Here is a 12,393-nt window from a genome sequence, read left to right as displayed (position 1 = left end):
GGAAAAAGAGCTCATAGTTGTACCAGATGTTTCTCAGCTTCAGATCTGTGGTGCACAGTCCCTCCCACACACACTCTATTAGCTACCCTGTTTCCCCAAAAATAAGACATCCTCCGAAAATAAGACCTACTTACAGGAAAGATAAGACGTCCCCTGAAAATAAGACCTAGCGCATCTTTGGAAGCACACCTTAAAATAAGACACTGTCTTATTTTGGGGGAAACAGGGTAGAATCTGGCTCTGCAGCCTCTGCCTATAAGTGAGGGGCCAGCAAAGGAGGGGAGGGACGTGGCTATTTTCTGGGGCCATCCCTGCCATAGGAGCAAGGAAAAGTGAGTGGCAAGGAAACCAAGACTGATGCACAAGTGGGAGTGGTGATAAAGAACGTTCTGAATGTTCTAGAGAGGTCCAAGTGCATCCAAAAGCATGATGAAGGTGACTGAAGGGTGGCAGGAGAGCCACCCTGAGGACAAAGTTTTGTCCCCTGGACTCAGCTTCCACAAGGCCAGTTCCCCAGGTCTTGGTGCTGTGCTGGGGTCCTTTCTCATCACTGGCACTCAGCGTGGGGACTGTACTGTAGCTCCAGCAGTTAGGAAAGTATATTCTTGCCACTTGGTAAGCAGCCATTGACTTAAGTCTCCTGAGTGACCTCCACTACCTTGGGCATCTGACCCCTCTCTTGGGACAGCCAGACCTCTCTGTAACCAGCAATTAAAGATATAGGAAGGATGCTCTGGAACCCCAAGGGGCTAGGGGGTGACCTGTAGCACCTGCTGTGATTGCCTGGAGTCCATGGTGGATTTATTAGAGTTGGTTTGAAGCCTATTTCTCCGTACAGTCGAAGGGTCCGAGTTTGGGGAGAGCACCTAGGGTTGCTTTGCCGTGGTGGTCCTGTTATGCTCAGATCACGAAGTCCCCAAAGACCACCAGGGAGCTGATTCTGATGCAAAAGCAAAAGAGCCGTTTTATTGCAAGCTCGAGCTTGGGCTCCCGGGGTCTCCGCAACAACGGATCCAAGCCAGGCGCCCCAAGCTCTGTCACAGGGTTATTTTATAGTGTAGCACAGCAAAGTGGGCATATACATTTTAAACAAAGGGACTGCTTCTGGATTGGATGCCACTGGTCCTGCCATATGGCCCACTCCAGAAAGCAGTTTCTGGTTGGAGGCCGATGACTCAAGCTGGAAAACTGGCGACTCACAGTGACTCATCAGTTTTTAACAAAATGGCTGAACCCTCAAAATGGTGTTAGTCTGGTCCTCTCAGTCCCATTTTTCCTATTACCTCAGAAGCCTCTGAGGTCTTATCACCAGGGCTTACAGACTGCAGCATCGGGGGTGTGAGGGCTCTCAGAATCATATACTTCAGGGGATTTTAACTCCAGGCATCTGGAATTTAGAGTGAATCCTCCTGTCCTCACCATGGCAACAGGACTCACCTCCTCCTCCAACTATACTTTCTCCTCCCTTGGTCATTGTGCTCCTGCAGATAAGCTCACTCTGCCCCAGGGCCTTTGCACTGGTGAGTTTTCCTCTTCAAGAATGATTTACTCCCATTATTTCCCTGACTAAATCCTTCTCACCTTCTGATCACACAGATTGACCACTTTTTTTGAAGCAGCTTGCCCCTTCAGCCTGGCAACTCTCTGTCTCACAGTTCTGTTTGATTTCTTCAGAGCACTTTCCACTATGTGACATTTTCTGATTTTTTTTCCCCTGTTTTTTAAAAAATGATACTGTTTTATTGCTACCTGCAAGTGAGGCCAGCATGGGATGGTGGGTGTGCTGGGCTCAGGGGATGTGTGGGCTCTGAGGAGAGGTTGATGATGGGGTCTGGAAGGAAATGGGGTGGGTTTGGAGGGTAGGTGGGGTCCTCACATCCGCCTGTGAGGATGGGCAGCATTGAGAAAGCACTCATGACAAGCCACCGCATGCCTCCAATAAGATTAAGGAATTCTTGGAAATCTAACTGCCCATCAGAGTTGAGGTCCAGTTTCTTCATCATGCGGTTATGCACACCAGGGTCCTTCTGATTCTTTGTGAAGGCAACCAGCTCTGTGTTCATGAAGTTCAGGAACTCAGTCTTGGACAGAGTGTAGCTGTAGCCATCCTTTCCAGCAAACTTCTGGAACACAGCGATCAGGAACTCAATGCACCACTCCGTCTCAGTGGGACTGGGGACTTTTGCCATGCTGGAGCTGAGCGAGGCACCGAGGCTGTGGCTGAGAGCGGCGCGGCGAGCTGTGATACGACATTATCTAATTTTTGAAATTGTTTATTTGTCTCTTCTCTAAAATACAAGCCCAAGAAGGACAAGGTATATGTCATACATCTTTGATTGTCCTAGGACGGGGTCTGGGAGACAGTCGCAGCTAAGCCCCTCACTCAAATGGCAATTTTGTGCTACTTAGAAAAAAAAGCCCTCTGTTGATATGCTTTGCCATTTTCTGCTGGAAGTTTTTCATAAGCATTGTACCAGCCTCCCCTGGCTGTGACTTGTGCACACAGTATGCCTCCACTTCCACCCTCACTGATCAGTACACGCTGGCTGATCGTGTACTGATGGAGGAACAGGAGTGTCTGAGAACAAGTGTGAAATTATGTGTTGTGTGTACAACTTTCCCAGTTGACTGGGCTGTCCGTTGATTTCATAGTGTTGGGCACATGGTTCCCTTTCTCATTCATTACCAACAGAGATTTTTCCGGCACCCACTCTCATGTCAGCTTGGGGCATTCACATGTGAGCAAGACACAAGTTCTTGATTTAAGAAGCTGGGAGTCTGGAGGCCCAGGTGGCCCTGTGAATGGATGGGACAGTGTCAGCATGGCTGCAGTACAAGCCCAGCCAGATGCTCATGGAGTGCAGGACACCTGCCCAGGCTGGAATAGTCAAGAAGTCTGTCTGGGAGGTGATGGAGGAGGGAAAGTTCCTAATGTTGTTCACTGCTCTTTATACTTCAGGGCCATGAGCCACCTGGCCCTGTCTGCAAGCAGTGTCATAGCAGAAAGGCATTTCCAAACTCAGTCTTTACTCGCATGTGTTAAGTCCCAGGAAGACAATAGGAAATGGCCTCTAACACTGCTCTTGCTCTTATCCACCTTCCTCCAGCCCTGCTTCCCTCACCTCTTCACCATTTCCTGGAAAACTCCACCCTGGGTTTGCAGTTCCTTTCTCCACTTCACTCTGCTCCTTGTTGTGAAAACAAACACAGCTTCTTCCTTCTGGGACCATTCCTGCCTTCCCCAGACTCCCAGGTCCACTAATGTATCCACTCAGTGACTGTCCGTCACAAAATCAGGCTTGTCCTTGGAGAGCAGCTGGGGCAAGGAACTGCACAGGTGCAGTCTGAGGAAGCAGAGAGGCCAGGACACTCATGCATTTATTATTTTGGCCTCATCATGCTTACTATTTGAATTATTGTCATTAACTCATTTTCCAGATGAGCTTACATAGATTAAATAACCTGCCCAAGATCCCAAAGCTAGTAAGTTCCTGCTCTCCTGCCTGTTGTATTATCCTTCCCCTGTCTTCCCATTTACCCACTTAATTGTGATTTTAAGCGGTAGAGAAATTTCCCCAGGGAAGCCTCCCCCAAATGTTGGCCAACCCCATCCATTGTACACTGGCATAAGGCTGAGTCCTTTGCCTTCACAGCACTTGTGACAGTTGTGATTGTACTTTTTTTTTTTTTTTTTACCATCAGAGGGATGATGTCTGTGTCTAACACTAAGCTGCAAGTTCGTAGAGGGGAGGGATGAGCACACACACACACACACACACACACAATGCAGTGAACAATCGGAATTCAGATCCCGGCCTCAAAAATCCAAATTCTTTTCTGACATTATGAATTGGTGTTCTCTAAAAGTGGAGAATGTGATGAATGCTATCCCAGGTTGAGGAATTAACCATGCAACCCATTTGGGGAATTACCAGGAGTGTTCTTTTCTGGTAGCTGTGGTGCTGCTGGAATCCAGACTAGAGGTGGAGGCCTGGCAGGAGCAGCTGGGGCTATGGGCAAAGTCCAGGGGCAGAAAAATAGAAGACCTTGTGTGCTGGGCAAGGATCAGGGCTCACAGAGAGCTACCGAGGGTTTTTCAGCTATGACATGATCATAGTTGCGTTTGAGAGAGATCACTCTGCCTGCAGTTCGGGTAGGGAGGCAGAGGACCAGGGCAGAGCCTGCAGTTCGGGCAGGGAGGCGGAGGACCAGGGCAGAGACTGCAGTTTGGGCAGGGAGACAGAAGACCAAAATTACTCCCCAAAGGAAAAATGGTCCAGGGCGGCGCCTGTGGTTCAAGGAGTAGGGCGCCGGTCCCATATGCCGGAGGTGGCGGGTTCAAACCCAGCCCCGGCCAAAAAAAAAAGAAAGAAAAATGGTCCAAGACTAGGGGCTTGTGTTGGGGAAAGGGCAGTCTTCTACAAGGTCAGGTGACGCCCCAGTCTCGGGATGGGTGTTGAGGGAGGGGCTTGGGATAAATCGGAGACACGGTGTGCCGCGGACACCTTCCCAGGTGGCTTTCCGGAGTCCCACAGCGACTGGAGAAGAAGGAATCATTATCCCACGCTGGGGACGGAGAAGCCAAGGCCCGGCAAAGTGACCAGGGCGTGCAAGGTCTCACAGCCCGGGAATGAAGTCCGGACTGGGACTCTAGTCTTCGAGGACCAGGAGGCAGCCGTCTTTATTGCAAGCGCTCTTTCCCTAGTTGGAAGCCGAAGTTCTCTCCCATGCCTCCCCCGCCTCTTTGTTACCCCAATGTGGCCAGGTCTGTGGCTCCGGGGCTCGGCCAAGCACCTTGTCATCTTCCCGGGACGAATTTTTCTGGTTTGGGGGTAGGGTCTGGTCCTAGGACGCCTCTCGGACCTGGAGGTTGGTCACAGGACTCCAGTGAGCCAGGGCGCCCGGGCGCGGGCGGGGCGGCTGCTGAGCTAGTCGAGCGCGGAGGCGCAGGTGGGACGCGGGACCCAGCGGCAACAGAGAGCGGCAGAGCGGCAGGGCTCGCCTGGCGGCCGCGACTCCTTAACCCTATCCCGCAGGGGCCGCTTGCTCTTCTCCCCTTCTCTGTCTGCGAACCGGACACAGCTGCGGCCTGGCACGCAGCCGGTTCCCGATACAGTCTTGGCCGCCTGCGGGCACCACCAGCCGACCCCCGCCGCCGGCTCCCGGACTGGAGGGATGCTACGCAGCCACTGACCGCGAGGCGCTTGAGGAGACGAGAAGAGTCCCCACTTGCTCCGGGGACCCGCGCAGCTCAAGGTGAGCGCCCTGCCCCCAGGACTTGAGGGTCTCTTGGCTAAGAGCGCGCAACCCGGGGCGCCCAATGGGGCCGCCCCGGGGGCGCCCGACTGAAGTTGGGACAGTGCGCGGCCCAACCCTGCGGCCAAGCCCGATATGCTGCCCCCGGGGGGCAACGGCAGCGAGTCCCCTAGGCAGTGGGGGCGGCAGCATCGGCTGGCCCAGGGGGACACCATGGGGGGCTCGGCGGGGGCGCGGCTGTTGGGGCCGGTACAGGTGGTCACCGCCAGCTTCCTGACCCTGCTCATCATCTGGACTCTGCTGGGCAACGTGCTGGTGTGCGCGGCCGTCGTGCACAGCCGCCACTTGCGCGCCAAGATGACCAACGTCTTTGTAGTGTCCCTGGCCGTGTCCGACCTCTTCGTGGCGCTGCTGGTCATGCCTTGGAAGGCAGTCGCTGAGGTGGCTGGTTACTGGCCCTTTGGGGCCTTCTGCAACGTCTGGGTGGCCTTCGACATCATGTGCTCCACCGCCTCCATCCTGAACCTGTGCGTCATCAGCGTGGACCGCTACTGGGCCATCTCCAGGCCCTTCCGCTACCAGCGCAGAATGACCCAGCGTGTGGCCTTGGTTATGGTTGGCCTGGCTTGGAGCCTGTCCATCCTCGTCTCCTTCATTCCAGTCCAGCTCAACTGGCACAGGAACAAGGCAGGCTCCTGGGTTGGGGTAGACCTGCCGTCCAGCCTGGCCAACGCGACGCCCTGGGAGGAAGCCGAGGCGCTCGAGGTGAGCGCGGAGAACTGTGACTCCAGCCTGAACAGGACTTACGCCATCTCCTCCTCGCTCATAAGTTTCTACATCCCGGTGACGATCATGATCGTGACCTACACGCGCATCTATCGCATTGCCCAGGTGCAGATCCGGAGGATTTCCGCGCTGGAGAGGGCGGTGGGGCAAGCACAGAGCTGTCGGAGCTGCACCACTGGTGCGGACGACACCACCCTGCCAGCTTCCATCAGGAAGGAGACCAAGGTCCTCAAGACCCTGTCGGTGATCCTGGGGGTCTTCGTGTGCTGCTGGCTGCCCTTCTTCGTCCTTAACTGCATGGTCCCGTTCTGCAGCGGACGCCCCGAGGGCCTGAGTTCTGGCTTCCCGTGCGTCAGCGAGACGACCTTCGACGTCTTCGTCTGGTTGGGCTGGGCTAACTCCTCGCTCAACCCTGTCATCTACACCTGTAATGCTGACTTCCGGAGGGTGTTCGCCCAGCTGCTGGGCTGCAGCCGCCTCTGCTCCCGCACCGCCGTGGGGACGGTGCGCATCAGCAACGAGCTTGTCTCCTACAACCCAGACGCTGTCTTCCCCAAGGAGCCTGCAGCTTCCTGCATGCGTGTGATCCCCCACATGCTGACCCCCACGGTCAGGGAGAGGGACTACGAGGAAGAGGCGGGCTCGCTCGATCCTATGTGCAATATCACTCGGAGGGCCTCAGATGGGGACCCTGCAGCTGGGTCTGTCTGGGAGCTAGACTGCGAGGGGGACATTTCATTAAAGAAAATAACGCCTTTCACCCCAAATGGAGCCCATGAAACTGCATAGGAAATGCCCTCGCGGGTCTACACAACTACACATTTACAAGCATGCACTCTACACACAAATACACACATTTCCCGTGCTGCTCTGTTTATGGTGAGTGTCCGTGCTTCTGTGCGTAGACCTTGTGCTTAGAAATCTGCTTTAAACTCAAACACACCCCAGCCTCACAGCACTGGACCAATGGTCCTATTACGGAAGAGGGGGTGGTGCGTGGCCCTTTAAAAAAAAGTGATACTTTTAAAAATATACTTTATACTCTCCCCCTTCCTTTTAAGCAACAGCGTGTTCAGTGGCCTATTTGTGTTTGGGGTAATTGTTAGTTGACAGGTTCAGTGTGCCTGGGGGTGATGGGCTGGGCCCCGGCTCTCCTGTCTCTTGTTCCCGGGGGTCTCTGTGCCTGGGCAGTTTCTTCTTTCTGGGCTGGTGACTGTCTTGGCCATAGCTGAAGAAGTCTTCCTGGTTTGTCTTGGTGTCTAATAAACAGAAATTGTGTGTATTGCGTGGTGATTGTCTTGATACTGGAGAAACTACAAGTGTGTGTGTCCTTAAAATGCAGGGAAGGTGTGTGCTGGGTCTGGAAGCTTGTGTGTGGTTTATGAACAGATAGTTAATGGCCTTAAAAGTACGTATAGGGGAAAGGACCTTAAAGAGCTTCCAATTCCTCAGGTCTCTTTTCTGTACCGAAAGCTTCACTGTTGTGGCATCAGACACACAGCTCACAAGTCCAGAATTATTTTTTTTTCTTATTTGGAATCTTCTTTAAATAATGTAAGACAACTTTTCTGATGCCTAGACAGATGCTATCAGTTTATTGAAAAGATAAAGAATAATAGCTTGATTTTTCTCTATCTCAAGTCTAGCGTATGTTTTAGAATGAAATGGCTTTTGAGAAACTGTTTTCTGAAGAGCTCTGAAATGTATAACTCAATATGCTTTTAAAAAGAAATCATATTTTTAAATAGGCACTTTCAATTGTGGACAATAGAAAACCAGGGGCAGGCTTTTTACCTAAAAAGTAGATGCCAGGGATGAAATTGAGTTTGGATATGAATGAAATTGGAATGGAAAAATCTGTAGGTTGAGGTTCACAATAAAAAAGCCCAACTAATTCCGGCCTTTTTGTTTTTCTGTCTGTACAGTGTGCTCAGGGAAGGAGCGTCTTATTCTGAGCCATTTCACAGAGCATATTATTACCATTAACCCACATATGAGCCCTGTTAATGGGAGCAAATGAAATGCAAATGTGTAATTTCTTACAAGTCCTTGCTTTGAAGCAGTTTTATCAAGGACAGTTCAATCAATTTTGGTTTCCTTGAGGGTAATTTTATTGCCAGTCTTCTGCACAACCATATCTTGTTCGCTGCAAATGTGCAGTGCCTGGCATATAACTATAAAAATGTGTTGAATGAATGACTCTTTCTGAAACAGTAGTCAGATTGATACTGGAATCTGAGGTCTGAGGTCTGTGTTCAGTTTTTGACCTCTCATGAATCACTAGGTCAGTGAACCCTGGGGCTGCACACTGCTCTGAGATTCTGGAGATGGCTGTGTGACCTTGAGTGAGTCAATTGACCTCTCTGGGCCTCACTTTCCTGTCTGCATCTGTAAATTGAAAGATTTATACTAGATCACTGCTTGCCAAACTGGGCTTTGCGATGCAGTTGTTAATACCTGGGGTCTACGGTGGCATGAATTCAGGAAACTCAGGTTCCATACCTATTTCTCTGCGGGGCTTCTTAGAGCTTTTCCTGTGCATGATGAATCCCCAAAGTGGGGGAGAATTCTGCATCACCTGCCAATGTCTTTGACCTTGTGACTCCTCATTTAGCGGAATTCCTATTACTATGCTCTGGAGTCCACAGTTCCAGGAAACATCATTTGAGAAACTCGAATCTAACTGATCTGGACGTGGTCGAAACACCACCGATAGCTATTCTAAAGAACAGCTTGTGACAAGCAAAGCCTTTTGTAGCAAATGATATTCTAGGTCCCTGTTTATGTAAGTTCTGTACTGAGAAAAGCGAATTCTTTGAAATTCCCTTCTGTAAAATATTGCTCATGATTCCTTATAATTATTTGCACCTGCTAAGTACCAGTCAAGTCTTAGACACTGACAGTATCATCATCCATCACCTTCTCTGCGGTCTTGGAACTCACATGTTGGTAGGCTAGAGTGCCTTGACGTCAACCTAGCTCACAGCAACATCGAATTCCTGCGCTCACGCCATCTTCCTGCCTCAGCCTCCCAGAGTGCTAGGATTATAGGCGTGAGCCACCGAGCCTGGCCTGAAGCTACTATTTAATTTAAGGCACTCAGGGAAGGCTGCTTTGAAGAGGCATGTTAAAGACAGACATGGATGAAGTAAATATTGGAGTGATGCTAACGTCTAGGAAGGAGCACGCTCCAGCCAGGGGGGAGGACAAGGTCAAAGGCCCGGAAATGAGACTGTGCTTGGCAAACTTGGAGAAGTACAGCTGGCAGCCTAGGAAAGAGCCATGGGATGGGGTTAATGTTGATGGCAGTGCTAGCCATCACTCCAGGCTCTGCAGAGCCCTAGCCTGCCCTGGGTACAATGCATGCGCTAATGCGTTTGACACTCACCACCTCTTACTACTCTCCTTTTATAGACGAGGAAATGAAGGCCTTAGCAGGCTGGATAACTAGCCAATGGTCACACAGCTCATGGAAAGCAGGCCTCGACTTGAACCCCGTCAGCCTGATCATGGGGTCTTTAGTTTTAACTGCTCCTCGATGGTGAGAGAGGCTGCCAGGACATCCCCAATCCGCAGGTGCACCAATGCACAGATCAGGGCATCCGGGTCTTTGTTCATTTGTTAACTACGTGGTTAATTGATTCCCAGCCCTGTGTCTATATGTCAACAGACTCTCTGTGCATCTGCTCTGTGGATAGCTTTGTGTTTGAGGGGACCACAGGGTAGTGGACAAGGTAACATTCCTATGGATGGGCCAATGGCTTTCTTGGATTCTTATTTGATCCTCACATTAAGTTCACTTATTATTATTTGCCCATTTTACAGATGAGGACACAGAAGCACAGAGGACCTTGAGGACAGGGTTAAGTGTCTTGTCCAAGGTCATGTGTAGAGGAATGGACACCCTGCTTGCAAAGGACAGTTACTGATTCTTATCACATTAAAAGGAAATGCCGTGAACAGGACAGTCTCCTGGCAAGCCTAGAGATGTTTTGTGACTTGGGGGCAATCCCCCAAGTAACTCAGTGTTCTTGAGTTAAGAGAATGATATAAGATCGGTCACTCACTAGTAAGCATGTGTTAAACATTGACGCTTAGTAGTTCTTCGTGAGGGTTGTGGGGAAAGAGCATGTGAGGAGAGCACATGGCAATCTTTAAGCACGCAGCCCTCGTATGTAATTACCTTAACTCTCCACACCTGTTGTGTATAACCTTAATAAATAGCTGTTGCAGAGGGGGCTAGTGGCTACCTGGCAATTAAGGTTAGCCCGCCTCTCGCAAGCTTGTGCTTCTAATCCATGTCACGCCTGGTTCCTTCCTGTGGTGACCAAGACTAGGGCTTTAGGGGTCGTGACAGTCATGTGACAAGGAAGTGGTGGATGGCGGTTCTCACGTGGGGGCAACTTTACACTCTGTGCTCCTACCCTGTCCTCCAGGAACATTTAGTGATGTTGGGGATTTTAGTTGTCAGAAGTGGGTGTGGGTGTTCCTGCCATCTGTGAGGCAAAGGATGCTGTGGAACATTCTGTGGTGCACAGGACAAGCCTGCCACAAAGAATTACCCAGCTCCAAATGCCTGTATGGTGGCACTTGAGAGGCCCTGACCAAGGCTGATGGACTTCACGTCCAAGCTGCCTGCCTGTAAAGCCGTCTTGCTCAAGACTTGATTTTAGCCCCACTATTCTGAATGTGGGCACCTCTCTGAGCTTCAGCTTCATTATCTGAGCAATGGGTACATTAGTCCTGCAGGCCATAGGCAGCAGAGTTTATATTTGTGTTATTCCTTTTCATTTAGAGGAGTCTGGGGCTTGATAGGTTCTAAGAGGGCTTTGAGGCTCCCAGCTTGGGCAGAAATACATCGCTGCAGCAGGGAGGGGCCGTGAGTGCTGAGATTTGGTCTGTCTCACTCAACACTGTGTTCTCAGGCTAGAACAACATCTGGCAAAGAGTTGGTGCTCAATAAATGCTAATGTTTTCTCTCCACCTTGGCCTCTCTCTCTCACACACACAGTCTCAGCTGCTGTCACCGAGTGAATCACTCAGCAGTCTGTGCAGCGAGGGCCGGGGCGTGTCAGCCTGTCAGTGGGTGGTGTTCCTTGCACCTTGCCCTGGGACCGGAACTGGTCTGGGACCTGATCCATCCTGCAGAGTGGAAAGCCCTACAGAAGTGCTGTCGTCCTGTAACACATACACCGAGGGGCTCGTTCTAGCCTGCCGGTGAGACAGATGGCACAGTTGAGGTGGGGAGGGGTCCAGACATGCCCCTGTGTTACCCAGCCAGAGACAACCACATGGAATTTGAAGGTGGCCTTGACTTTTGTGCTGTCCTCGTCACCTTTCCACCTGCCTCACCTTACTGTGGTCCTGGCTCTGTGACAACAAGAACAACCTGCCTGTCCATTCTGGGGACATTCCGTGGCCAAGTAATAAGATAGGACATGGTAACTGAACAAATACCTGGTATTCCTAGGGAACAGCAGGGGCTGCACAGGAATTTCCGCCTCTGAGAGGGCCCCCCACGGGGCCCTTCCCTCCTGGTAGCCCTGAGGTCTTGTGCAGCAGCTCGGGGCTCCAGAGCATATGGCCCAGAGCTTTCTTATTCTGAGAGATGCTGAATCTCCTTTTATGACTGAGCCCCCACAAACTCATTCATTAAATGTGAGCCAGTAAGGCCAGACCATCTTCAGGGGAGGGGAATAGATGTCACTTCTTGATAGGAAGTGCGTCAAAGAATTTATACAAGATGTTTTACATTTTATATTTTATTTTTAAAAAATATTCTGACACAATTTCAGTCTTACAAAAAAATTGTAAAGTAGTAAAAGAATTCCTAAATGCTGTTACCCAGATCCCCAGACAAAACAATATTGCTGGGCGGCGCCTGTGGCTCAAGGAGTAGGGCGCAGGTCCCATATGCCAGAGGTGGCAGGTTCAAACCCAGCCCCGGCCCCCCCCCCAAAAAAATAATAAATAAAACAAAACAAAACAAAACAATATTGCTTTGTTCCTCTCTGTCTTTTCTGAACCACATAAGACGATTGGGTAGCACTCCCAGCTGACCTAAAGACTTTGGTGCATATTTCCTAAGAGCAAGGAATTCTCTCACTGACTCTACAGACCTTATTCGGACGGCAAGATAATGTCCTTTATAACAAAGCAACTCAAGACTGTTCTGTGTTTAGCTGTTGTGGCTTCCTCATCTCCGATAATCATAAACAATCTCTGCTTCTTTGTTCCATGACACTGACCTCTGTGAAGAGTACCTGGCCATTCACTGGTGGAATGTCCTTCCGTGTGGATTTGTCTGGTGTTTGCTCCTGGTTAGATTGTGTCCTGCACTCAGGGAAGGAA

At 50.7% G+C, this 12,393-nt stretch overlaps 1 protein-coding gene across 1 annotated transcript; it reads left to right on the top strand.

Moving 5' to 3' along the window:
• Positions 1–5,127: 5,127 nt before the first annotated feature.
• Positions 5,128–6,831, top strand: DRD5 (dopamine receptor D5). Its single transcript, XM_053566235.1, has one exon. It carries the CDS (start codon positions 5,392–5,394, stop codon positions 6,829–6,831), a length of 1,440 nt encoding a protein of 479 aa, XP_053422210.1. The 5' UTR covers positions 5,128–5,391.
• The last annotated feature ends 5,562 nt before the right edge of the window (positions 6,832–12,393 follow it).

The sequence above is a fragment of the Nycticebus coucang genome, chromosome 17 (assembly GCF_027406575.1).
Source record: "Nycticebus coucang isolate mNycCou1 chromosome 17, mNycCou1.pri, whole genome shotgun sequence".
NCBI lineage: Eukaryota > Metazoa > Chordata > Mammalia > Primates > Lorisidae > Nycticebus > Nycticebus coucang.
The sequence above is the reverse complement of the archived record's forward strand: the minus strand, read 5'-3'. Positions and strand labels throughout refer to the sequence as shown.

What these genes read in the sequence shown, in the direction of transcription:
- DRD5 (XM_053566235.1), top strand. Translation starts at nt 5,392, where the DNA reads ATGCTGCCCCCGGGGGGCAACGGCAGCGAGTCCCCTAGGCAGTGGGGG.